This window comes from Myotis brandtii, unplaced genomic scaffold (assembly GCF_000412655.1).
Source record: "Myotis brandtii unplaced genomic scaffold, ASM41265v1 scaffold237, whole genome shotgun sequence".
Classification (NCBI taxonomy): Eukaryota; Metazoa; Chordata; class Mammalia; order Chiroptera; family Vespertilionidae; genus Myotis; species Myotis brandtii.
In genome coordinates, this window is record NW_005358943.1 from 2,709,237 (window position 1) to 2,736,517 (window position 27,281).

Sequence of the window (27,281 nt, forward strand, 5' to 3'; positions counted from 1 at the left end):
GGTGGGGGGGGGAGCCAGGAAAACAGGGGGTTTGCTGAGGGTTAATGGTGTTTTTCGCAGAGTGTCAGCAGAAGATGATTAAATTCCACCTCTTGTTCACCAGATCACTTTGTGTGCACTTGTATATTTCATTGTCGGCAACCGCTGATGATCACATCTGTGCAGTACATTAAGTGGCAAGCCTCTTCATCTGCACGGGGTTTTTTCTGATGATTTTTTTTCTGTGAATAATTCATATGATTATGAAGAGAAAAACTGCTATTTTCTATCTCTCTCTCTCTTTCTGTAGCACAGATTAAAAAAAAATCTTGCTGTAAATTGCGTGATTGGGGAGATAGCCTGCTTTCAAATAATTTAATTCATGACAAAACCTAATTACTGTCAGGTAATACCCTGTCAGCTTTAATGCATTTCATCAGTCATAATGAAAAGAAGAGCATTTTATGACCCATCTAATTATCATTACATTTTAGGGGAAAATGAATGGCATGGAGCTGAATGTTAACTATTCCATTTTATTCCTTTACACATGTGGTTTGGCATATTATTCACTAAGTTCCTCTCTCTCTCTCTCTCTCTCTCTCTCTCCCTCTCTCTCTCTCCCTCTTTCTCTCTTCCCTTGCTTGCCCATACAAGTGTGGGGTAAATGGTAAAACTGAGAGAAAAAAAAGATTGGGGGGGACGCTGGGGGTGGGTGGGAAACACAATTAGAGATCTGGGTGTTTGTCCCTTAAAAAAAAATAAGGTGACAAAGTGGTTCATGTCTTTGCAGGTTGGTGTTGATATCGAGAGTCTTACTGCCACAGTCCAAATAGAGTACTAATTACTGCGAATGATGTCACCGTAGGCAGAGGAATAATCCCATCATTTAATTAGTTGAATGATTTAAACAAAGATTTGCATAGATGCACTAATCAGTTGCCATGAATTACAGAGCAGCAGTTGCCAGCGAGGGGTAACAGATCATACAGTTGGAGGGAAAAAAAATCTCATCTCCTTGAACATAATTAATTTAATTGTCCTCATTAGCTGTACCATTTGTTTTGATTTTATTTCTCCCTTTCCCCACACATACTTCTCCCTCCCTCCCTCTTTTCTTCTTCTTCTCAGTGCATTGGCTGAGAGAGAGCGCATGAGACACACACACACACCACACATGCACACACACACTGGGGTGTTTCAGAGTGGCTGGAGCAGAGAGGTGGGGTGCAGCAGCGGGAGCTGTGTGGATGGGTGAGGTGCGTGTGTGCCTGCTGACACGGGCCAGAAAAGCCAAACTTAAGAAATCAGCCTATGTACAGAACAAACCATCTGAAGGGGTTCTCATTAATCCGCCGTCTGTGACTTTCGTTATTTTTCAGGTTAGTTCTGAGTTTTGTTGCCTTTTAAAGGGAGAGGAAAGCAAACTCCATACTCTATTATTATGGGCTTATAAAAAAGGAGGAGGGATAAAAATCAGTTATCAATGTTGTACCATTCTATATGAAGAGGAGCATAATTTAGCCTAAGTATTCATGGGGGAGGGGCTGCCTTTATTTATTTACTTACTTACTTATTTTTACAACTAGAACTAGGTTAAAACCGGTGGTGCTGAGAATAAAAAAAGTTTTTTTGGAGTTCAACAAATGGATCTTTCTTGGCCTTTTAAAACATTTCAGCCAGGGTCATTCAAATCTGGACTATTTTTAAGCTTGACCTTTGACCGGGCTTTAGAGAATCTGGGGAGGATGCTAAGATAGTTGCCAAAAAGAGATAATGACTTTCCATTTTGAAAACTAAAGAAAAAAAAAAGAATAAGATACTTTAAAGCTCCTAATGGCCGTTACAGATGTAAAGTTAAGAGGAGAAAAGGTTGGGGAGAATGGGACCTACATCAAGAAGGAAAAACAAAACAAAAATCTGACCAGGCCTCTAACACAAGCCTATGAAGACACTCCATGGCTCTTTGGCCAAGTTAGTCATGAGAACATGTTTATGGGTGTTCTTGGGTGTTTTTCATTCCGGCATGTACCTTTTAAATGGGAAGAAATTCAAGTAGTTGCAGGAAGTGTTTAAATGGGGGATGGGAGGGGGATGGGAGTATTGGTCCATGGGGAACACGTTCAGCCTGTGCTTGGGCCGTTAGAGTAGGGGAGGAAGGGGAGTGTGTCATCTGCTGGAGCCACTCGTGTGGCAGACCTGCCTGCGGAGCAGCGACTTTCGAGAGTTCATGAATGGAAGTCAGAGACCGGGCCACCGCAGCCACCCCCAGACATTTATGAAAGGGGAGGGCTGTGTGCTTTCCCAGGGTATTCTGGTAGCAGTTTGCTTCCCTGGCTTTTCTTTTAATTCCCCTAATTGGCGGCGTCAGAAAAGGCTTTGGAATAGTTTGCTTTAAATGTGTCCACCTACTCCCAAAACGCCGGGGTTATTTTAGGCACCCCACTCTTTTCCTGGGAGCTCCTTCGCAGGACTTCTTTTGAACGGGTCCAGGAGGTAGGGTCCCTCCTGAGCCGCCTCCTGCAGAGGTCACTTTTTTTGCGCGCGGGGTCGTCCCCAGCGTTTGTGAGCAGCATATGCATGTGGCTGTGCTGACGGCACTCGCAGGCTTGTAAATTTTCACCCTGGGAAATTAGCAACAAAGCCCGATCTGTCTCGCGGCTGCTTTGCCACTTTCCGAGGGCGGCTGTACTTGACTGAGCTGCAGAACAGGCACAGGAGAGCGAGCGAGCGAGGGAGCCAGCGAGCGAGGGAGGGAGAGAAGGGAAGGAGAGAAGAGGGGAGGGGTGGGGGCGAGAGGTAAATAGTCTTCAATCGGAAGGGAGCTGCTTCTCTGTGGTCTTGACAAGCGCTGCCAGGGCTCCGCCGGCTCAGTAATAACGGAGTGACCTTTTCTCGGGCTGTATGAGGTCTGGCTGGGCAGGGATTGCATTTTGCAGCTGAGAGCCCCGGCCGCCTTCAGCGCGGCTCCTGGCGTGCTGCGGGGGTAAGTTGTCTGGAGCCAGGACCGAGAGAGACCGCCTCGGACTGCGGTTGCCTAAAAGGAGGACACCTGTGGCTCAGATGCGATCAACACCATTACTTGGCGGATCCTTGAGGACCTCATTATTGTAAACTTAAAAAAAAAAAATAGAGATTCCCTCCCCCTCTTTTTTTTTTTTTTTTCAAACAATGCTTCTTTTTGACCTTTCCCAAGGAGAAGCGCTACAAAGCAGCCACTGTGCTTTCTGAACCGCCTCCCCCTGTATCGCTTAATTGAGAAGGTAAGTGCGGCGACTGTGTACACACGCGGCGGCTGCTTTGCGGTGTGTGTGTGTCTGCGGGCGCGCGCGTGCGTGTGCGGATGTGGGTATTTTTTTCTTCTTCTTCTTCTTCTTCTTCTTCTTCCCCGAGCCTCCTAATGAGGCATAAACTGGAGCTGCAGCCCGGCTCCGCACTGCAACTTTTGCTCGGGCTGCAGCTCTGCTGAGACGGTTTTGCTTAAATCATATGAGGCTTCATTATTTTTATGATGAGACATGAAATGCCCGCGGAAGCTGTGGCTGGAAGGAGGGAGCGCGGCTGCGGCGCGGAATGTTTCAAGTCCGACTCGAGTGGGTAATAGTCAAAGTTCACGCCGAATTGCAGCATTTCCACACCCCTCACCCCCGGGGACAGAGGGGCAGGGAGAGTTGGGCATGAGGACAGGTTCGCTCCGGTCCGGCCCGTTAGGCAAGGAATTCGGTCCCGGATGGGTTCGGGGGAGCCCTCTGCTCCTGACTTGCTGGAATTCATGAACCCCCACCCCCTACCCCCAAGAGTTGAAAGAACAGCCTTTGGGTTCCTGTTGACACTTCTGCCTCTCCCCACTCTGCCATCACACAGCGTGGCGCCGACGAGGTGGAAAAGTGGCTATTTGGGAAGGAGGGGGGTGGTCGGGGAGAAGTGGCCAGAAGAGTGAGATTCCGTGGAACCGGGTGCCTATGTCCTAATAGGTCCCGATTCAAACCGATGCAGCACATTTTTATTGGGTGGGGAGAAAAAAACTTCCCACAGAGCTGTTATGAAATACAACTCAGATTTATGATCTTTTTCATATTGAACATGATATGCTATGCTAACGCTGCATGTGACAGTTTAATCAAATCCATTTGTTACCGCGAAGCTCAAAGGGGCCGCTGGGATTTCAGGATTATGGGCAGAGTTAGGGAAGCATGTGGCTTTGTCATTCGCCATCGTTTTGCACACCGCCACCCTGCGAGGGGGCTCTCTGTGTGCGCCGCGTCTCGTCTGGCCGCCCTCGTCCCTTCCCCCACCCCCTGCCGCCACTCCGACCCGCTCCCAAAGTGGCTTCACAATAGTCGGTCCTCCAGCGGTGTAGGCTGCGCACCAGGTCCGCCCTCGAGCTAAATAAGGAGACCCTCTCGGCGCCTATCTTTGGGCTCGGTGCTCCATGCGAAGCCTCCGCAACTCAGGCACGCCTAAAGCAACTCATGCAGAAAAAGGAGAAAAGTTTTGGTAAGGTTACCATCTACCATGGATGCACTTTGCCGGCACTCGGCACTCTTGGCTGCTCCAAAGCCTCCCGGCTCTTCCGCTGCTTTTGTGTCTTTCTGCACGATCCCAAATATTATTGTGGTAACTGCTTTGAAAGACGGCCTGCTTAAACCAATTAATCTGGCGGGGTGCAACAAATAACTGCTACATTCTTTGCAAACCACCCCTGTGTGGGTGCAAAGACACCCCCACAAAAGGCTGGAGCATAACTCCGCAAAGGGATTCTTTGTTAGAGTGTATGTATGTTTCTTATTTTTTTTTTTTTATTTTGCATGTGAGCTGCATCAAAATTGAACTCAGTCTTGCAAATCTCTTGTTGGCCTTTGCCAAGCACTAGCACTTTGCTGCCATGGTAACTGTAATTAAACTGATAAGAGTGGAAAAATGTCAGTATCTCTGAGCCTTGCAGCTGCATTGGAGAAAAAGGGAATCAAATTGGTTCCCAGCTCCATTGCTCAAAAAGGGGAGGGGTGGTGGAAAGATGGGGAGGGGGGTGGTTGTGAGTTGAAGGGGCAGAACAGAGTTAAGCAGCTCCAGTGCCTGAGATCTGGGGACATCTATTTGCATTGTTGTCCCTTAGGGGGCTGCAGCCTGTAGGGATGCTCTGGGCCAGTGAACAGAGAGAAACAAGCTTTTAGGCCCAATCCAGTTCTCCAATCGGGACTGGGGGCTGGGAGAGGATGAAGATGGGCAGGAGGAGAGAAAATCTTTTGTTTGGTACCTCTTGGCAATCGAAAGGCCGTGTTGGCCAAATTCTTTTAATCTGTGTCACTGCTCCCAGCTGCAGAACCCGCATTCCCATTTTAGCATCTTCCTGAGGCACCTCATCTCTGCCAACCCCCTTTATGTATTCCCTCTAACAATTCCTTCTCCCAAATTGTTCCCTGTGAATCTTCCGACGGGGACAAAATGTTTCCCATTCAGTATGGGTAGTTAGTCCAAAAATATAAAAGACTGTGTCTAAGTGCTGCAAATCTTTTATTATGATTATTTTTTTAAACCCCTGTGTGTTGTGGAGTTGTGGTTACTTTGTTGTGTTAACTACTGAAGCTGAGACTGCTCGGATGAATGGCACAGAACAAGGGAACATAATGGAGGCAATCAACCGTTAGGCCGCCTCACAATGCAATCCGGGCAATTAAAAGCTCACCAGAGTTTAAATGAAATGGTTCTACTTATTTCTGCACACCACACTGCACAGGCTATTATTTATGTCTTTTTTTAAAATTATGATTTCCCTTAAACTGTCAAATAACTCAGAATGGCAGGGTCTCAGAGGCAATAAGAATTTCCCTCAGAACAATTTACATGCCAATCTTAAACTAGTTATGAGTCCTGATGTGCTCTGAGCAACTTGTGCCATGTTTCTCAGCTCCAAACACGTACCTCTACCCAGACCTGTGCTCTGGATGGTGAGGGGAGGTTGCTGACTGCTTGATGCCTTTTAGGTTCGTGGCAAAGTGGTGACTGCAAAATAGTTCTTTTCCTACAGCTGGTAAAGTTGCATGGTATTGAAAAGATTTCCCTTTCAAGAGAAATGTGAGGATGTTCTCTAAAAGAAGGCTCCGGGGTGGAGTGTAAAATATCAAACTCCTTTTCCGCCCAAGGCCAAACAGAATGCAAGAGTTTCAAATATTAATTGGCCTCTGAGTGCTAAATTAAAATGTCAACACAACAAAAACATTTTGTGAAGACAAGCAGGGTAGTGTTGCTTGTGCCAAATGTTGGTATTCCCTGTCTTGGTTGCAAAGCATTTTGAATAAAAGATAGCTGACCTTCCAGGCTTGATGGTGGTAACACAACTCAGAAATATAGCTTAGCTACAACTAAGAAGGATTTTTACAAAATAAATGTAGCTTTGTGATATAGAAAATAATTGCCTTAGAAACTGGATAATGAGACTGGCCACTCATAATATATCTCTAGATGTTTTCAATAATGAAATCCAGAGTATCACTTAGTAAATCAAAATTTCTCCCTCCCCTTAGGTGCATGATTAAGAGGCACTAGGGTGAGATCTGTACTATAATTAATGGGATTTAATCCTTGTGGAACCTTGCTAGAAGACAGTAACTAGTTCTGATCAAAGAAACTTCATTTGTTAGAAGTTCTAGAGAGTGAGATTTAGCAGAGCTATCAAGGGTTATGATTAATCTACACTAGCCCCTCAGCTCCTTCAAAGAAAAGGAGCAGAAAGCAGGCTATAGGAATACCACCTGCTCTTCTGTTCAAAGCCAGCTGCTAGTTTGCAGCTCCGGAGACCACAGCTACGCAGATCACGCAGAAAGAACAGCCACACTGCTTTCTTCCGTGCCATTGCCTACTCTACTCCTCTAACCAGAGAAGTTATTTTCTAATGGAAGTTCAACATAACAGTATTATGTACAGTGCATGTAATATTTGTAGCTAGGAAAGTTATCCATCTGCGTGGATACTGTGCCTTGATCTTTCTTATCGGTGTGATTAAAAAAAGAAAAAGATAGTGAAGGTAATAGAGGCGAAGTCTTCATCACAAGGCATCAGAGGAAGCTGAAGGAGGTTTAACTCTTTTGGAGGAGGGAAGCACGCAGGAAATGTTCAAGACTAGGGCTTGGCATTTCTTTTCTTGACACTGTTTCAAGTGCATGCACATTTGGTGTTTTGTATCCCTCCGTGTCCAAGTTTAGAACTTTGTGCCTAGGAGAGGAAGCAGGATAGAGCAATGGCATCGCTAGGCTGTGGGAAGGCCACCAAGTGTAGTGTTTTAACTGTTGTTCAGCTTTGAGCCAGTACCTTAACCTCTCTTAGGCCTCCGTATCCTAATTTGTAAAATGAGGGACTTTGGAATTGATGGATGCCTGTGACACTTTACAGTGCTTCAAGTGAGTTATTTAATAAATAGGAGGCTCTGAATAGTTAGTCCAGGGTTGTTTTTAAAGCTGGGAATTAGGAAAGAAGAAACGCAGGCGAATGTTCTTTCAAATTTTAGTCATGTTGTAAAACCCAGCTAGACTCCTTGTTTATGATGGAAATATATCTTAAAAATATAGAAATGTCCCTCTGTCTAGGATAGCATTATATAATATATGTACTGTACATATTACATTTATCTCTGTATGTATAATTATATATATATCATATATATATATTCAGACTTTGCCTTCTGTTGTTTTCTTCTATAAATATGTGCATGTGAATGGTAATAAATTACATAATCCTATACTTCAGTTTTATATAAGAATATATAGTAGTATATAGTTAGGTAATCTGCCATTAATACAGGCACTGAATGATGCTTGAGAGTATACTTTTTTATTTTAACATAATGAATACTTTGAAATATCACGGGCACAGAAGGAAGTATTTGGATGCAAACAAGTAATATAGGATTGGTGAACTTTTGGGGTGACTGTACTGTGTACTTAACTACAAGCATCTTTGCTTCTAAGTAAGGATAGTGTAATCCCATTAGGATACACTCTCCTTCTGTCATCAGGCATCTAGTAAGTGAAATTTTTAATCAATAAACCCCTCCCCCCAATTTTGACTTTTATAGTCTGCATGGACTATTTTGTTAAATAGCTTTCCTTTAAGATTGGTAGCCATTTGCTCACATTTTATCCCTAAAGGAACCGCCCTGTGTATAGAATGGCGACACTATACAATTATTTAATGTTATTTAACTTCGTGTACATAGTGTCCTTTTCCTGGGACCAACATGAATTCACTACTTTCACCACTCTACATGTACGACTTCAGAAATGATTTGATAAGAACCTCACAAAGTTTGAGGCGCTCTGTGTCCAGAATATAGTTTGATTTTAGTACAGTCCTAAAAAGAGAGAGTCTCACACTCCTTAAAGGAGGCACTCTGAAATATTTAGCTTGTTTGAGGTCTTCTGACATCCTATGGCTCTGTCTTGTCGTCCCAGCTCTCTTTTTGTTTTTGTTTTTGTCTCCTTTTAGGTATACAAATGCTCTCAGTCCAGCCAGACACCAAGCCGAAAGGTTGTGCTGGCTGCAACCGAAAGATCAAGGACCGGTATCTTCTAAAGGCACTGGACAAATACTGGCATGAGGACTGCCTGAAGTGTGCCTGCTGCGACTGCCGTTTGGGAGAAGTGGGCTCCACCCTGTACACTAAAGCTAATCTCATCCTTTGTCGCAGAGACTATCTGAGGTAGGACTTACCCTTGCACACCAGTGATGACTGGATCCCTTTTAAAGTACTTTTGTAAGTGTCTGTTTTGGTTTGTTTCATTTCCTTACTGCCAGCCGATAGTCCTGAAGGATGTTGACCTGTTAGCCTTCAAAATGTTGCCAGGTGCCTGTTAAGCAAATTATTGCTTAAGCAGTGGCCAACAAAACACAGTATCTGGAAGGTTTCCATTTGGCTTGCCTGGTTGCTCCTCGTTAGGGGTAGGTCATTCGACTGCCTGTGGTGTTATGTTCATATCAAGGACGTATTCGGTAGAAATCAGCATATACATTTTTTTTATTAGACCATAAGCGACAAGGTGGGCCGAGCAGAACACGAAATATGCAGCTGTCTTTCTGTTTCAGATTTGTCAGAGAAAATCTGTTAGAGATTCTCAACTGGTATTTATTAGTATATTTATTAGCCAATTTTGAAAACTTTCCCAAAGTGTGAATACGTCTTTCCCCCACGCCGTTCCAAGTGGTCATAGCAAGATATCACTGAGCGTGAACAGCCTCAGACTTGCCAGTAGCTGTATGGAAATTAGCAAAGTAACCGTTGCCATCCTTGTGGGGAAATGACAGCCACTGTCCTCACTGCAAACATCTGGACAGTTTCAGGACCCGACAGATGTTCTTGCTTATGAAGCCATGGAGCTGACTAAACTTGTTTCCCAGCATTTAGTACTCGACACATGGACTTCTATTTAAAGGAAGATTATTTTGCTTTCCAGGGAACTCTGTGACTTGATTCGGCTGCACATTACTTATATTAATAAAGCAGGCTCAATCAAATTAGAGAAGTGATATATGGCATCATTTGGGTTTTCATATTTGATATGATTAATCATGTTCCGAGTCTAACATTAAGAGATTTATTTTTAATTGTCCCCCCTTATGACACAAAATTTATCAGTCGGTGGTAACTCCTTAACCATCTTAGCTATTTGGAGAGGTACTTTCTAGGAAATGTAGTGCTTCTTGCTATAGAATCCAGTTATTTTTCAGTCCGATTTCATCTTTGATATATAAAAAAATTACTGTTTGCTTAATAATAGTTACAAGGGGGCGAATGCAGTACTGTTTTTGAAATTCTAGTCTTCCCCTTCGTAGGACTGCCTCATCTGACAGCCCCCTGGCTATGACCACTTGTTACTCCTTCTCTGCGTTCTCTTGCTCAAAATACATGCAAGGTGCCAACAATGGGAAGTGACTCTTTATACCAGGATTTCCTTCATTGTGGTGGCACAACTAACCAGAATTAATTTATTGTGTGAATTCTCTTAGAACTGCAGTCTTTGAACTTTTTGAAATAAAAATTTCCTCTCCGCTCATTGTGAATTAGAGCCTCGTTTCTATATACAGCATTTATTTTGTTTTTAATGACTTCACATTGCTTCCTAGTTCCATTACTAACCAATAAGTCATGGGTTTTTGAATCTTTTTGACTTTTACTTTTGTTTACAATTGTACTGTCTCCAGTGGATTTATGTTGCAACAATTACAAAATAAGTCGTTTTATAGAGTCTGGCAAGGTTAAGGCGTCCTAATAAGTAGTAAAGACAGAATTAAGTTAAATTTAAAGAAAATTTTGAAAGTACCTAGAATTTTTAAGTTAAAAATATAAATTTGCCAATGAAATACCTGCGTCTTGAGTGAAGCTGTTTTGCAGTTGTCAATATAATAGCAAGCGAGAAAGTAACCTTGGACTTATTCTTCCTTATGGTAATAAAATATGATGTTCAATTGCTTTGATATCTCAAGTACGTGTTTTGTTGAAAAAAATTTTCAAATGAGTCCATATTGTTGCCCTTTGTAATACAATGTTTAGTAAATTTCTGATAGGCTTAAACTTTTAATGCTTGTTAACTTATTTTTAGACATTCATACTCTCTCAGATATAAAACCTGGTCCTGATTGTCAATATTTTCATTTCTCAGGGTACAATTTCCTCTTAAATTGGTCATTACCACATTAATGGCTAGTTGTTATGTTAACAGCCTAAAGGTTGTTAATATTTCAAACTAAGTTGTTAACAGCAAGCTTATTCCTTATTTAAACTGAAGGTTTGTTTTATATAACGTGACTTCTTTGGCAACTAGTAATTCATCAACACTTGAAAATTGTAGAAGTGAAATGAGAAATTGGTATGTGAGTAAAAACACTGCATTATGTATTACAGATTATGCCACAGATGTGGTATTTAGTTTTATGTGGGAAGCATGTAGCTCAGTGATATTGTGTGGATGTTCAACAGCATATGTCTCTGGCACATTGAAATAGTCTGATTCTGTATGTGAAATGGGCAAATACAATCAAGCTAATGTTATTTACAAATTAATTTCTTCGAATGTGTACAAATAGTCATCCAAAATGTTCATTGAATGCCTGCTGTGTGAAAGGCATACTTTTAGGTAATGGATGAAATAACTAATTAAAAAAGGGATATGTACCTAAAATTGTGACTATCTAATCATTTAACAATTATACAAAATGTGCAATATGACCAGTGAACAAGTAGTATTCTGTGGCTATTTCCCTCCTGGTTCTGCACATTTCCTGTCTGTATTTTGCATAACCAGTGCTTAACCATTTAAATCCTATTAAAAATGGCGTAGTTTTGTTTTTGTTCTTTGGATATTACATAATTTCTTTGAAGCATCAAACAGGCCATACATAACTTACAGGTCTGTATTTCTCTGTCTACGTTCCTGGGCATCTAAATAATAATATAGGAAATGATTTTAAAAAATTGTTTACCTGTACTAATAAATTATTTGTTATAGGCATTATCCTGGTCTAAAGAATTTTTTTCATATCTATAGAAGAGCAACCTATTTTTGACAATTGTATTTAACTTCCTAATAACTTCTTTGAAAAAAACACACACAACCAAAACAAAAAAAAAACAATTTTAATTCTGAACAATGATTCCTAAAGTTCTAATGTTTTATTTTGCATTGCTTGAAGCAATGATAGTGATGACCTGTTTTTACAAGTTCTTTAAGTAATGAATACACAAATTTAAATCATAAGATATTTCTTATGGGTTATCAAAACTATGAGTGTGATCAATTTGATTCCTTTCAGATTTTTTTTTCTCCTTTGTGGCACAATTAATATACTTAAGAAAAAGAAAACATTTTACAGCTTATATGCTGAGTTTCGAATCTGAACAGTTCATTTTCCATAATGGGGCTGGTATAATGTATTTTATTCTTCTTTAGAATATAAAATGCACGGATCTGATGAAAGAATTTGACAGTTTGTAGGACTGTCCTCCGCCTTCATTCATTACCTAAAGGAACAGAAGGATTGACATTCAAAAACTACCTCTATTAACACACTTTCTGACTTAAACTATGAAGTCAATCTGTCCATCAATCTTTATATGTCAAGATGTAGAAAGGTATCTGTTAAAAATGTATCCAATACATTTAGAACTTTATATTATTAAGAGATGAACTTATGACCAATTAGAATGGCAGCATCTTTGTACCTTGAACTAGAGCTTAAAATTCATAGACTGCCTAAAGTAGATTAACAATTATTGTATAAAAGTTAGCAAAGATTTAGTAATGGTGTTTATAGGACTCTACTCACTACCACACTATCATCTTTATTTCAGTTTGGAAAATGTGAATGAAGTAGTTAATGTATAACCAGAGTTTTAGAATGAAGATTTTTGTGGCAAGTGATAAGAAATCAGAACCAGGAGAAATAGCAAAATATTTTTCAACTTGATGGCAGTAAAGGATATCAGAATCTATCACTTAAGTTTTGCGGTAATTTTTGGTGTGTTTTTTGTTAAGCTTAAAATTTCTTACTTGTGGTATATTTCAAGCATTAAGTCCATATAGGCTGTATCTTTTACCTCTATGAAAAGTGTCTTACACAGAGAATGTACTCAAAGCTCTTTGCTGTGATATATGCCATAGAAACTACTTACAGCTCTTCCTATATGAGAAGCTGAAAATGTCTTATATAAATTTTAATGCAATTTTCTATTTTTATATGTGAGGATGATCTCTTTAAAATGAAACTACTGAGAAAGAGTGATGCTTCGTGCTCCATCAGAGTTGCCAATTAACAAAAAACGGTTTGAAGTTGCTGTGCTTACTACAAATTAATGCTTTAATATAATGATATAGTAACTTTAAAATAGAACATTAAAAGCAATGGCTGCATAAAACATTAATCTAGCTATCGCTTTATTTCACACAGATCAAACCTGGTGCCTCTAAATTTTTACATAAGGTTCAATTAATATTAGTACATAATTAAGGCTTTAAAGGAAAACATGAATATGTTGTTAATATTATTTTATCTGACAAGTTACTTCACAATTTTTAAATGTTGAATAAATTGTTCATTTTTTTTTGCTTCATTGTCATCTTTTTAGTATTAGGCAGTTGAAAACATCTTCCTCGGAAAGCAGTGAATTATTGTTATTTGAAAAATAACTTTTATTTTAAATTCTGAAAATTTAAGCTTTTATATGAACTAGACCTCCCAAATAACCTTTTTATTCTCTACAAGTTTCATTGAAGCTTTTCTAACACTTTATTATAGTCATAACTTTTACCATATTTAAATGTCTAAGCTAATCTTAGTATTATGAAATATTTTGACATATGAATGTGTTAGACTCTATGGTCTGTTTAAAAAAACACTGTTATATTCCTTGCAAATTATCTTTATTTGTAGCTTTATAAAAGGTTGTAATTTTAAGTCCATTTTTCTGTTTGTTATCATAAAGCATTATTAAATTATATTTTAAATAATTTAGACTCTATACCATTCATGGACCATTACAAATCAGGAGTGATAATTTCCTTTTGTAAAATACTTTTAGAGGGAGCCCCTCACTTTAGAAAAAAATCGATGGATTCACACCAGACCTCCTCAGTGTCAACTGCTTTTCAATAAACTTTTAAAAATATTTCATCTACACAGAGAATTTATTATTTCTAAATTTGTCTCCAATATCATTCTGTCTTTAAATCTATGAGTCATCCATTTTCAGCGAGTGATTATTTAATGTAGTTATTTTAGTTTTGTCGCTTTTTGTTTGACAGACTTTAGATATTTTCACTGACAAAGCCACCCCCTCCCTAGACAAGATTATTAAAAATACAAAAATATTTCACACTATTTCTATATCTTTACTGTTTTTTTATCTTTTTATAAAGCATGGAATACTTCAGTCAGGATAGTTTTTACACATAAGATGGATAAGTTAGACATACCTGACTTAGCAGAAAAATATTCTGTTTCTACAAGTATACTTAGGATTAAATGCATCTGGAAGACCTACATTTGAGAATTGCTAAAATTGCTTATTTTGCACTTTATAAATACATAGAACTCTGGAAAAGAATATCTATTTTTGGTTGCTCTTAGAGTATATCAAAGTAAGCCAGCACTTCATTTATAAATTCACCATTAACTTCCATTAAGTGACTAATAATAAATTTTAATGCTGTGTTTTGACTGCATACACATAATTTATTAAGGAATCTCATTTTTGAAATATGCTGAAAGTAGTAATTTTGGAGATGGTTTTGATGAATCTATGCCTTGTAGAAATGCATTATGTTAGTTCAGTTTCCTGCCTCACATAAAAGTTATATAGCCTAAAAGAAGAACTGAGACAACCTACTAGTAAATGACCATTATATATTTTTTTCAGTACACTGTGAGGCATTGAAATCTTATTTTGGTGTTTGGCTTGAAAATATTTTCCATCTCCTACGAGAATGTCTTCTATTATTCAAAGTCATTACCCGCAACCTCATTCTATCTTTAGAAAAAATTACCTAACATTTCTCAAGTTTATCAATAAACATTAAATATATGAATTGTAAATGCAGGACAAGATCTTGAAAACAAGGGATGTAAAAGTAAAACAGCACTGACCAGATATATTTTAAAACAGCATTTACAGCAGCCATGTCTTTTTTTTAATGCTTTTCCCTTTTGTTTTGATTTTCTAAATTGGTTTGTATAAGAGATATATGCAATCTCCCCTTGTTACGCATTTAAAGTGTTGGAGGTGTAGATGTGCAAGCTGCAATACAGATAGTAGAACCTATGGAACCTTAGAATGAATATTAACTTTTGTCATAATTGACTTTTATCAGATCACTGTAGTTTGTAGGCTTTGAAACTTGTAAAATCCAGATACTTGATGCCAGCTAATTTCTTAGTACTGTAAACTATAGCACTGACTTGTTTTTACAGGGTGTTTGCCGTTCCAAGAGGAAGACAAGTTTTATAGTACTACAGAATGCCTAAATTTATTCCCCTGTAATGTTTATCACCCCATTCTGTTTTTTCTCAGCTTCTATGGAGTTTGAAACTGTCTGTTCTATTTCTCTTTCTATCATCGTTACATACTTTGTTTCATGATTATCCATAAATTTCCCTTTTCAGGGTATTTACAAGAAATGGATTTTGAAGTGGAAGTTTACATTGGGAAGCAAGAAATGTGGCAGTTAGATTTTCATTCCTTACTTTAAAACAATTTTTTTTTGCTTATTAAGGTTTTCTTGCCCCTTATCATCGATATCATTGGGAAGAAGAAATGTGGCAGTTAGATTTTCATTCCTTACTTTAAAACAATTTTTTTTTTGCTTATTAAGGTTTTCTTGCCCCTTATCATCGATATTTATGGATAACTTTTCTCTAAAGGATTTGAAACCCATGCCTACCCCTTTATTATAATCATCAAACATATTTATTATATTAACAGACTACACACATCAGTCACCTGTGTGTTCACTATGCCATTTTTGCTTTCTGCCCTATATTATCAAAACTTCCTGATAGGCCTTTCTCTCCTCAACAATATTATTTTGTAGTTATGTAAAGATTCTAAGTCTTTTGCTGAATTCTTTTCCTCCATAGTGTTAGTTTTGTGTCAATGCAAAAAGCTCTAGCTGTGGACTTCACTCGTTTCAAGAAAAATTACTCTTCAGATAAATAATCATCTTGGAATAGTCGGATTCCTGATTTGAAATTGGGAAATTAACATTAAGTTGAATATATTAAGTTAGACTCTAACCAGCATGTGTTGTTATGATTCAATTTAATATTAAAAACTCTCCAACTGTGCTACTGGGAAAATAAAAGACTCTTAGGAATTCAAAGATTATTTGCAGAGGAGTATACCAAAGCCATATTTAAGTAGAATTGTTATTCCTAATGCAATAACGCATCGTCTACATTAAACCCATCCTATTAATAAAAACATAAAATACATTTTAGTAAACAAAAATATCACATATGACAAGGACTTGTAAGGAGGCATGGAACTTCATAAAATGCTCTAATGCTAACATTTAATAGTAATCTTATCAGCAAGAACAAAAATAAATTCCCATCTCATTTATGCTATCAGATCCCATCAGGCAACTTCAAGGGAACATAACAAATTTTCGACTTTGCTAGTTTATTCTTATTTTCTAAAAATAAGAATAATACCAAATGGTTTAGAATAATACCATTTCTCTTATAGCAATTCTAACAGAAATGCATATGATTTTTGAAATTATTTTATTCTTTTTCTTGTTTTTGAAAGATTTTGAAATCCCTTAAGTAATGTCCTTTGATAGATTGCTCCCAATTCCCCAAAAACAGCAGAGTCCAAACTGTTACACTTTGAAATACCTGGTGGCATTGAGCATTATGATTATATTGTGTTTATCAACCGCTCGCTAAAAATATATTCTGACCAACAGTTCATGTTAGACTGCATAAGATGAGTGATCAGTACTTGTTCCTTTGCTTGAGTGGTTGGGGGCAGCGATGGGAGAGACGAATGGAAAAAGCCAGCATAGCTTCTAACACTAAATATGAGTATTAGCTTCAATGGGCAGGTTGATGTGTATTTTCCAGGTGAGAAGTTCCACTATACTGTGAACGTAATTTTAAAGCCTGTAAGTATTGCATGTAAATATTCACTGAGGGATGGATAATTTGTGCTTTGCATGATACAAAGAAATTATAAGTCATTGAATTGCCTTAAAATTTATAAGCTAGTATTTTCTGTGACCATTTATTTGGGAAAAAATGAGAAATGTTCTGAGCTATAAGAATCCCTTCCTTCTCCAGGACGTCCTTGATGAGCGGGTACTCTTGGTGTTTGTATTTATGATCACCCGTTTAGCTATCTCTCTAACAGTTTAAAAATGAAACCAGTCAATTAACAAATACTTGCGTACCAATGCTTTATTCCTATGAAAAGATGAATGTATAATATTATATTTCTAATTGATTTTATATAATATATACATATAAAGTTATTAATATTTTACTATGTAAAGAATAAGGGAGTCAGTCTGGGAAATTTGGGAAGAATTTAAAGAAGTTATTTGGCATATTTTCTACAACTGATGTAGTCACAATTGCTTTGAAATAACTCAGAAAAATATATAAGATCTTTAGTCTGATTATGTCCCATGGAACTCATATGGAGAATGAGAAAAAGTTATAATCAAGAGATATTAGAAAAAAAATTTAAGAGTGGAGATCATAAGTAATAAGGAAAATTTAAGCTCTGTAAAATTCCTTTCGTAAGCCGGTAGTCCTATTATAAAGGCTGAACTTCAAGCTTTATAGTTGTATTTTAGATACAGAGTAAGATAGAGTTAGCTCTGTAACTTTCACACTGTTTGCATTGTTTCGTCTCTTATCACAGATATTGCTAAACTGCCAACAGAGGTACAATTAACATCCCTTGCAAAATGCTTAGCGTCCTTGGGCCCCATTTTCCCATTCAAAAAATATTATTCTATATGTGCTAAGCGACAAGAATCCCTTCCTTCCTCAGCGCGTCCTTGATGAGTGAGTACTATTTGGTGTTTATATTTATGATCACATGTTTTGCTATCTCTGTAACAGTTTAAAAATGGAACCATTTAGTCAGCTAGCAAAGCCCTGGATACTACACTAAATAAAACACAGAAATACATCCTCCCCATTAGAGCTTATAGTCTAGTTAAGGGAAGCAGATTATCAACAAAATAATTACTGAGTACATTAGGAGATGATAAACACCACAGGAAAAATAGAGCAGTATAAGAGGTTTGTAGAATTTGTACTGATGTGTGTGTGTTTGTACATGCCTGAGAGAGAGAGAGAGAGAGAGAGAGAGAGAGAGAGAGAGAGAGAAAGGAGAGAGAAAGGGGGGAGGATTGGGAGAGAGGGAAAGGCAGGAATGGAAAGAGAAGGATTTGAAAACTAAATAGGGTACTCAGGGACAGCCTTGTTGAGATGGTAACTTGAGTAAAGACCTGAAGAACATGAAGGAGCTAGCCCTGAGGTTGTATAGGAAGGACAATCGGGGCACAGGGAACAGCCAATACAAAGGCCTGGGATAGGAGCTTGTCTGATGTGTTTGAGGAACATCAAGAATGCTAATGTGGTTAGAGTGAGTGAGAGCGGCCACTGTGTGGTCCTACGATATCCCCCTGTTGCTTTTACAAGCTAGAATGTCCCTAAACTTTTCTAAATGTCCTCTAAGGAAATGGTAATACAGTTGGCCTTTCATAGCTGCTGATTTTGCACCTGTGGATTTAACCAATTAAGGATTAAGAACAGTATTTTCAGTCCGTGGTTGGGAATTGGTGGATGGAAGGGCCTACTGTTTGCATTGTTCTACATCATTTTAAGGGACTTGAGCATCTGTGGATTTTGGTATCCACAGGGGTCCTGGAACCAATTCTTTGGGGATACTAGGAATGACTACTTCCATTTGAGAACGTTGTGAAGTTTATTCAATTAGGCTATTATGGACTGAATTTCCTTTGGGATTACTCATGCAAAATTGAATGGAATTATTTTTCATTTATTATTTACTGGTAGTGTTTTCTTAATGCCTTTTTATTTGGCCCCATGAACCCTCTTTGGTTTATAGTTATAAAGTGTGAATCCCAAATACACCTCAGGTTTCAATCATTTGGCTGTCTGTTGCTAATTCATAGGTGATCATATAGTTGTATGTTTGAGTTTAGGTAGACACATCTATATACATCTGCTCAAATGGATAAAGGACTGTTTTTACATACACTATTTCAATGTGAAATACAAAGGAATGCCCGTAGTTTGAGCTAAGGCTGCCAACACATCATGAATCAGAGTAATAACAAAACCAAAGATTTCCTTAAACTCTATCCTGATCACAATGTAACTTATATTTTTAGAATATTTAGGTAATAAAAATTGCAAAGGTGTGGATTTTTATAAAGCTGACAATTTTCAACTCTTGAAGTGGAAACATCCGTTATTCAAGGTCTGAAGGGTGAAATGTTCCATTATTTTTTAAGTCAAGCTGAGTTTTATTTAAATTATTTTCTAGTACAAAATATTTAAAATAGTTGCTTTATCATAAATGTTTCCAAATCCAGCATTTAGAGAGAAAAAAATGCGTCAAAGACATACTGCTGTTTAAAACAATTTATTTAATCGCGTCCTTGATGAAATGAGGCAAATGTTACTTACATAAGTGTTCTCTTTATGCTTCTGTTTCTCACCCCTAACCTAACCCTAGCTCACTAATTTTAGTTTCACATCAAGAAGTGCGAAGCCTTAATCTTCAAAACTAAAAGATGAACATGCGTTCCTGCTTTTAAGAGTGGGATTTGTATGTACAAACTGACTTTACTTTGAAAAATGAAAAATGTTAAATAAAACTTTAAATACAAATGAAAGTACTTGAGCCTGTATTTATAAAACGGGCTGAGATGTACCATGGGTGTAGGCAGATTTGCTGGGATAATGTGCCTGGAGCCTTGGAAAGCAGCCTCATATGAATGGGTGAGCATTCCACATGGCGGCCATCTAGACTCCATACACAAGGAAGTGGGAAACATCCTTTTTCAAAAACCCAGGAGGCGGTGGCTACATGGCTTTACAGATCTTAATTCCTGCTGTCACCCTGCACATCTGTGTCCTTCTTTCTGTCATCTTTTCTAGCAGCTCCCCTACGCTTTTTGGCAGACGGGGCATCTGTTGTAACTGCCATTTTGTCCTGGTTGAGTTGAAGACCTATATTCCTAACCCGTTTTGTGATTCTCACCTTCCAAAGTAGTTCACTTGAATCTTGATTTTAAGGAAATGTTGCTTGACCTTGAGCTGATAGTTTGCTTCGTTTTTAAATAATCTTGTCAATGGTAGTTATTAAACTAACCATTACCTTTGGAATAGAGGTCATATGCTCATTTGACTAAAACTGCTAAATGCTTTGTCTTCTCTATTAATTGGACTTACATTTTGAGGAGATTGAAAAATTTTTACAAATATTTTTCTTATTTTCCTTTGAGGATTTATCTGCTGAACAGTAAACAGAGACTTTCATTTTCATCGCAGCTCAGTTTTTTTTCACTGTGATCCTAAGTCACAAGCTTATTCTACATTCATTTTAACACATACAGTGCATTTTTAATGATTTCACTGTGTGTTTCTCATTATTCCACCACATGGGTGTTGCCCTACTTCCACCAAATATCATTAATGGCCAATTAGCCATAGATTACTAATATGATGCATTCATCTGCTGGTTTTTACCTTATCTGAATATCACTTTGTATAAAGGAAAAAAAAGAAAAACAGTCACACCAGTTCTCCCAAATTAGGTGAGGTTAGATCTAACCCCTAGGTTTTAGAGGTATATAAAGTATCATAATGGTGAAGAGTCTAGAGTTAAAGTCTACACAATTCTGCTATATCTCAACTATTTATTCCTAAGCGAGTTCCACAACCTCTCTAAGCCTCAGTTTACTTGTGTGTAAATAGGAGCCATAGACCCACTCATAGAATTGTCAGGGGGCGTCAGTGAAACACCCTAGGTACAGAGTTGAACACACTGGCTAACACTGCAATGTGAGCTTCTGTGTTATGAATGAAGACTATCACTGAGTAATGAAAATAAGATAGTTTGAAAATTAAACATGAGGATAAAATGAAACATTAAGATGAGGTTTAAGAATGATAAATAATCAAGAATATGAAAGGCTACTACTATAATAAGATCTGTACCAACTTCTCATCTACAAAGAAGATAGATGAAGAAATGCCTAAGTAGCATGCGTACCTGAAGCCATACAGGAAAAAAAATACTTAACGGTGGAGATGATTGCGATCTGGAATGGGTTATTAAATGAAGGTTATAGTATTTTTACATACATTAAGGTTAATTTGAATCATTTGAGGAATTATTGAACATGCCATTTTCTTTCCAACTGAGCTGGTAGTTTTCTGAAATATAGGCCCACACTCTCCACATTTTAGCATGTGTAAGTTCTTTGGCCTTGTAAAGCATTATGTTTAATATCCCATAGGGTGGAATTATATGTGAAATTTCAGCTTGCTCGAGGTTTCCTTTATGGTTGTGATTTTTGTATCTTTTTCCTCAGGTGACAAGGACAACTGAATGCCAGTATCTTTTAACTGATCATTCTTTTTCACAGTGTTCTCTAAACATTTTGATTATATACCTTTATTCCTAAGAGTTAAGGGTGCACCTTTAATTTAAATACATATTTATCCATCATGAATATTTCATTGTATATTTTTTTTAAATTAGAAAAACAATGTTTAAAAGGATAAGATACAAAATAAATAGAACTAGAAATGCAAGTAACTGAATAAGCATGTCTGGGGTTTGTGTACCCCCAATATGGATAGCGATATTATTTCTTAATAGCCTTCGTAAGCTTACTTGACAGTTATTTGGTAGTGGTACTTGTGAATAAAACGAGCAGGAAGACCAATATTGGGGAAAAGAGTTGTAAAAGAGAGATGTGGTCGTTGCTTAAAATAAAAGGGCTTTCTGGACATGGGTTAGTATGCCAGGCTCTGGTCATTTAATATAAAATCAAGGTTTTCTTTCTGAAAACTGTGGCAATGCACGTGGACTCTTTCTAATGCTCTACCATAGCCACCGGCAATATTAATATGAGGTGGAGTCCTCCCTCCCCCACGACCCCCTATTCGGGACACTGTGAGATTTTAGACAGATAAATGCTAAGAGAAAAAGAACCCTATGTACCAAAGGCAGTGTTTACCGCATGTAATACATATCATTGTTTGTCTCCTGGAGTGAAAAATACTTGTGTCGTGCTGTTAAAATGCACTCCTGACAGACCAGTGCTTGCTATTATAGGGTCCATTGCTTAAAAAAATGATACACTGACAGAAATACAATTTAAGAAAATTTAACACCAAGGGCAGTCAACCATGTAGGCTACTATTAAGGGGCCAAAACTCAAGGCCAGGGGTTTATTTAAAAAAAGAGGCCCAGTTTATTTGCTAGTGGTAGGCAAAGTAAAAAGAAAAAGAAATGTAACTTGAATTCCTTGCTCTCTAGTCTGTAGAAAATTAATGAAAGCAACAGTTCAATAAGATTTTATTGCTGAAATGTTTAAGCGAAACATTTTAAGAATGCTTTGGAATTTTTAAACAGTTACTTACCATTTAGAAAGCTGTAACACTGCAGTGCGTAACAAATTGTTAGCGTCGGCTCCTAGGCACACCCAGTGATTTTCTTAAAATGTGTAGTCAGAGCTGGTTAATCTGAACCACTTTGTTCATTTCATTTTTGTGTGTATAACTTATAAATATATTTGAGATTGACAGGTCAGCAACATCCACAATTACTACAATTTAAAATGTAAGCTATTGTCCAAGTACTCTTATGGGCATAGTTTGGTAGTTAAATGCATTGGATTTGTAACAAGGCCTTTTGAGAAGGAAAATAACCAAATAGGAGATGAGATGAGATATATTGGATTTCAGAAGAGTACAGAATGTTCTAATGAATAAACTGCTACTGAATGATGATAAAGCATGTGTTTTTAAGCTATCACATGGCTCTATTATTAGGAGAGAAAATTCCATGAATTTAGATGAGATGTATTATCTAATTTTACCATTTTAAAAACAAATCTGCCATCCAATAATATTTGATACCAACTGTGTATGGATTACATGTTCCTTTGGGAGAAAGGTTACAAAAGTAATACAATAAATAATCTGAGCTTCAAGGAGCTTAACTCGGGTATCAGAGAAATAGAAAAAAAAAAACAATGTCTACTGCTATGGAGAATCAAAAGATTGGATCTTACATTTTCTACCCAGATGGTATAGTCTTATTTCCATACCCTAGGATGATCCTTGGGAGGCATTTGGTCCAGCCAAGAAAGGATGTCCAAAGATGAAATGCAGTGTCTTTGTAGATGTCTTCCAGGATTCAGTTGACCTGAATCTGACAATATTATGCAACAGATTTTTTTTCCTATGAACATGGAAGATAATGCATATTGTGAAATGGTCCAGACACATTATCCAGGGCCTCTGTGTCTCAGCTGTGTGTTGGAGCAGACCCAGTAATGTTTGCTGAGGAAGATGTGGTCCTCAGCTCTCCTTGCCACAGCCATGCGATGGCTCTCTGTTTTAGTTGCATTGCTCAGTTCCATATGTGGGCTTTATCATACCATGGTGCCTCTTCAGTCTGTGTTCTTACCAGAGAGTACAACTTAAAATGCTGCTTTTCAATGCTTATTTTTAAAAAGTTATCTAAAGGAAAGAGCATTTATGGAGGGTTATGAAAACCTGGATGTTAAGTTATTTCTTCTGAGAGTTTTAAATTTATCCATGGATCGCTCCAGAGAGCGATGCACTTGACCTTGAGGCCTATTGTTTTGGCTCCTCAGAAATTTTCAAAGAATTATACATCAGGGTTTTACCATTAGCTTGTGTTGAAGAATTGCAAAAAACAAATTAGAGTCTTGGGGATGCTGTTGTGAACTTTGTTTACAACAGACTCACTGTTGAAATTTCCTCCAGATGTTAGAATGAGAAAAGTTTCTGAGACTCTAAACAATTAAATGGTGTTTTTTCTCAGGACTTTGAATCATATATTTGTTTACATATTTTCTTCTTTGTCTCCTAGGGAGTTCAAATCAAATTTTACTTTCTTTTCTAACAACAGCATGGTATATTAACATATAGTATTCTCCAGGCTTTTACGCATATTTTTATTTATTACTAGAGGCCCTGCCTGTGCACCAGTGGGGTCCCTCAACCTGACCTGTGGGGATCAGCTGAAACTGGTTCTCTGACATCCCCCAAGGGGTCCTGGATTGCGAGAGGGCGGTTCTCGGGTGATGCACCCCAGAATCGGGCTCCCTCCTCTCTGGTTCTGGGTGCGTGACCCAAGAATCGAAGCTGCCAAGTCACTGCTGCTCAGCAGCTCCCGTGTTGAGCGTCTGCCCCCTGGTGGTTGGTGTGCATCATAGCTTCCAGTCGGAGGGTCACTTGGGCTTTTATATATTTATAGATGCTATCTGAAGCTATTTATTTCATCTGAGGATGATTTTTGAAACTTTTGAAATGAGACAGTTTAAATAGTTGGAATGAGTGAACAATAATGGAGAATAAATAGATGTGGGAGTACATGAGGCATGTTCAGATAACTGATTGAAAAGAATTTGGGAAAGGGAGGGTATGATGAAATTAATTCTCTAGTCTAGATGTTACATATATAAAATATAGGGTGTCCCCATATATACACACACTTTGAATAATTATAAAGGTATTTTTTCCACTGGATCCTCTGGAGCCCCTCATGTCATTGTCAATAATCTTTCCTGTGTCTACAATCTTTTGCCAAGATGCTTTTTCCATCAAAACATTTTCTTAACTGAGTTTCATTCATTGCTTTAGAGTCTGTCTCTTCTTTAAGGAGGCGGTTTCCTTTAAGCTGTCAACAGTGGCATTGTACTACTTCACTCTTGTAAATTCCACATCCGAGGAAGCCAAGAGGAAAAGCTGGCATTCTCTTGGATTCACACGGCCACCTTCACTCACTAATAACAATGCATCTTCCAGTGAAACTCATACAGTCTAGTTACACTACCTTATACCCTTTCTCACTCCTGTCATTTCTCTTTGCCACAATTCTTGGAGATTTTAAAAGGCTTGTAGCTGACCCATCTAAAACCTAGCCCTACCTTGTTGAACCTCCTTAACTGTCCTGAATGTCAGTCCTCTATCCCCAAGATCACATACAACTCCTGGTCCTTAAAGAAAAATATTCCATCTCAGGAATCGTAAACTTTGTCATATCTACCTGTCTAGCTTGCATGACAACTGCTCTTTCATTTCAGACACTCAGCCTCCCGTTAGGTCTTTTTCTCCTAATTTGGTCAAATATATCAGGATGCTGTCCTTCCCTGACGAGCATGAAGCCACCTGTTGATCTTTAGAGCTCCCCCTTCCATCCTCTCACCCACATCTGTCCTCCTGTCTCCGTGCTCACCAAGGCTGCAATCTGGCCAATTGGCATTGGTATACCACTCCCTCTGTTCTACTCCTTGAATATTGCTGGAAACAAGCAAATAAAATAACGATTGGTGCCCCTACAAATAATTGGTTTCTCCCTCACTGGGCCTCAAGGGCTGAGCCAGTTATTTGTACTTGGCTACCATCCTTACCCATGACCTTCAACAGCTCTACCGAACATGTATAGCTCTCCTTGAGGCCTGTTCTTTGGATAGTTGTTCTGACTCCTTTTCTCAGAAGATGCCCTTGCCACCTCCATCAAAACTGAAAGCATCATGTTTGATTAAATCAGCCTCTTAACACTATTGACATTGCATCTACTTTTCCATTTATCTTTAACTTCTTTCATCTCATCTTTGTTCCTTTTAAGGCTAATTCTATATACTTAGCTCCATTCCCTTCAATATCCTGTGGATTTCTATGAGGTATCTTCTTTTCCTTTGGTATTTTATTATCTCCTTTTTTATAAACTCTTGACCCTCAACATACGAATATATGCAAGACTTTCCTATCCTGAAAAAAAATCTTTATCCCTCAAATATATGTTGGTATTATTTAAGTCCTTTGTTGCTCAATGTTTTTAGAGAATAATCTATCCTCATATCCTCATCCATACTTTTTCAGCCTCATTTGCTTCTTGTCCACTTATGATCTGGCTTCAATCACTAACCATTCTATCGAAATTTCTCTCCCTGGTATCTAATTACTAAAACCAATGGACATTTTATCAGGAATTATATAGTTTCTTTTCTCTTTTAAATGTTGGTTACTCTTTTCTAAGAGCTTCCTGCTATCTTGGATGCTATAACCATACTACACAGTTTAGATTCTTTTCTGGATGTCTCCTCTCCATCAGACACTTAAAAGAACACTGATCTTACTGAGGAATACTTTTCTCTAGGGGGGATATTATTTGTCTTCATGGTCTTAGTTGCTGCTCATATTGTGATGGCCCTTAAATCTCTACCTGTAGTGCTATACTCTCCTCCAAGCTTAAGCCACGTATATCTAGCAACTTCCTTAGCATCTGTAGGTGACTGGTACACATGAAACTCAAGCTCAAAATGTCTATAACTCAACACATATAAAATCAACATAACTCTAATATAGTACCTTAATCTGATAAAGATAATATAAAATATATAGAGACTAATTTTATTTATAAATACATATATAAAAACTTAAAAGGTTTTGACAACATTTAAAAATGTGTGGGCAGTTAATAAAATTCAGCAGTCATTGCAAAACTTCCAGATAAGGAGAAATAAGAGGAAGCTAGTTAAATATGATTAAGAAAATTTACTGAAACTGAGCAGCAAATATATAAAACAGTTAAATACTGACATAGCCATTTCCATTAAAAGCAGGACTATTGTCACTTTTATTCAATGTTGTCTTAAAGGTTCTTCTAGCTAATGTAACAGGATAAGAAAATTAAGTATCTGTATAAATATTAAAAATAAAATTATTTTCTTTGCAAATCATTAGGAAAACTCAAGAATTAATAAGAACAGTTGGCAGAGTAGCTAGATAAAAGACAAGGTAAATAGAATTGTAGTTTTACTCTATGCCAAAAAGAAGTTACTCAGTAGAATTGAGAGGAAAAGAAATTCATTAAGAGTAAAAATAAAACTTTTTTTTTTAAAAAAAGATAAGCATTAGAGTCCAGCATGCCTATGAATAAACCTTTTTAAAGGAAAACTGCTAAAAAGATTGTCCTCTATTTTTTATTAGATAAATATAGAACAATTTCAATTGTACCAAGGACAGAGATGGTTAATTATGTAGGATGGTTCTAATATTGAAATAAAGTCACTTACATGGTGACAAATACTTCTTGAAGATTTACTCTATTCTAGATACTGGTCCAGGGATAGGGACTGTCACAGTGAAAAATACAGATAAAAACCTTTACCCTTGCGTATCTTATATTTTTAGTACTATATTTAAGGTATTTTCCATGAGCCTGGAACTGTACTAAGTGCTTTACAGATATAAACTAATTTACCCTTTGGGAAAAATGTACTCATTGTAGCAACAACTACCCTGAGGCACAGCATGATTAATTTGTTTAGCCAATAAGTTGCCAAGATGCAAGTAGTTGAGGAAGGATTCAAATCCAGAGAGTGTGCCTCCAAAACCTATTCTGACTGCCTGTACTTTTTTTTAATTTAATTTAATTTTATTGTTTAAGGTATTACAAATAGTAGTACCTATGTCTCCTTCCCCCCGCCCCCCCCACTGAC

At 37.7% G+C, this 27,281-nt stretch overlaps 1 protein-coding gene across 6 annotated transcripts in view; it reads left to right on the top strand.

The window, feature by feature from the left end:
* The window catches only part of LMO3 (LIM domain only 3 (rhombotin-like 2)), a 58,320-nt gene that overhangs the window by 611 nt on the left and 30,428 nt on the right, over positions 1–27,281 (top strand). Inside the window, exons 1-3 of one of the 6 annotated variants that reach the window (XM_005866765.2) lie at positions 1,101–1,361; positions 3,176–3,242; positions 8,461–8,674. In XM_005866765.2, coding sequence (XP_005866827.1) covers positions 8,469–8,674 — 206 coding nt within the window. In that variant the 5' untranslated portion in view covers positions 1,101–1,361; positions 3,176–3,242; positions 8,461–8,468. Of the gene's footprint in view, positions 1–1,100; positions 1,362–2,339; positions 2,476–3,175; positions 3,243–3,400; positions 3,573–3,941; positions 4,477–8,460; positions 8,675–27,281 lie in introns of those variants that run through there. The other 5 variants (XM_005866766.2, XM_005866767.2, XM_005866769.2 and 2 more) reach the window with 5 other exon arrangements.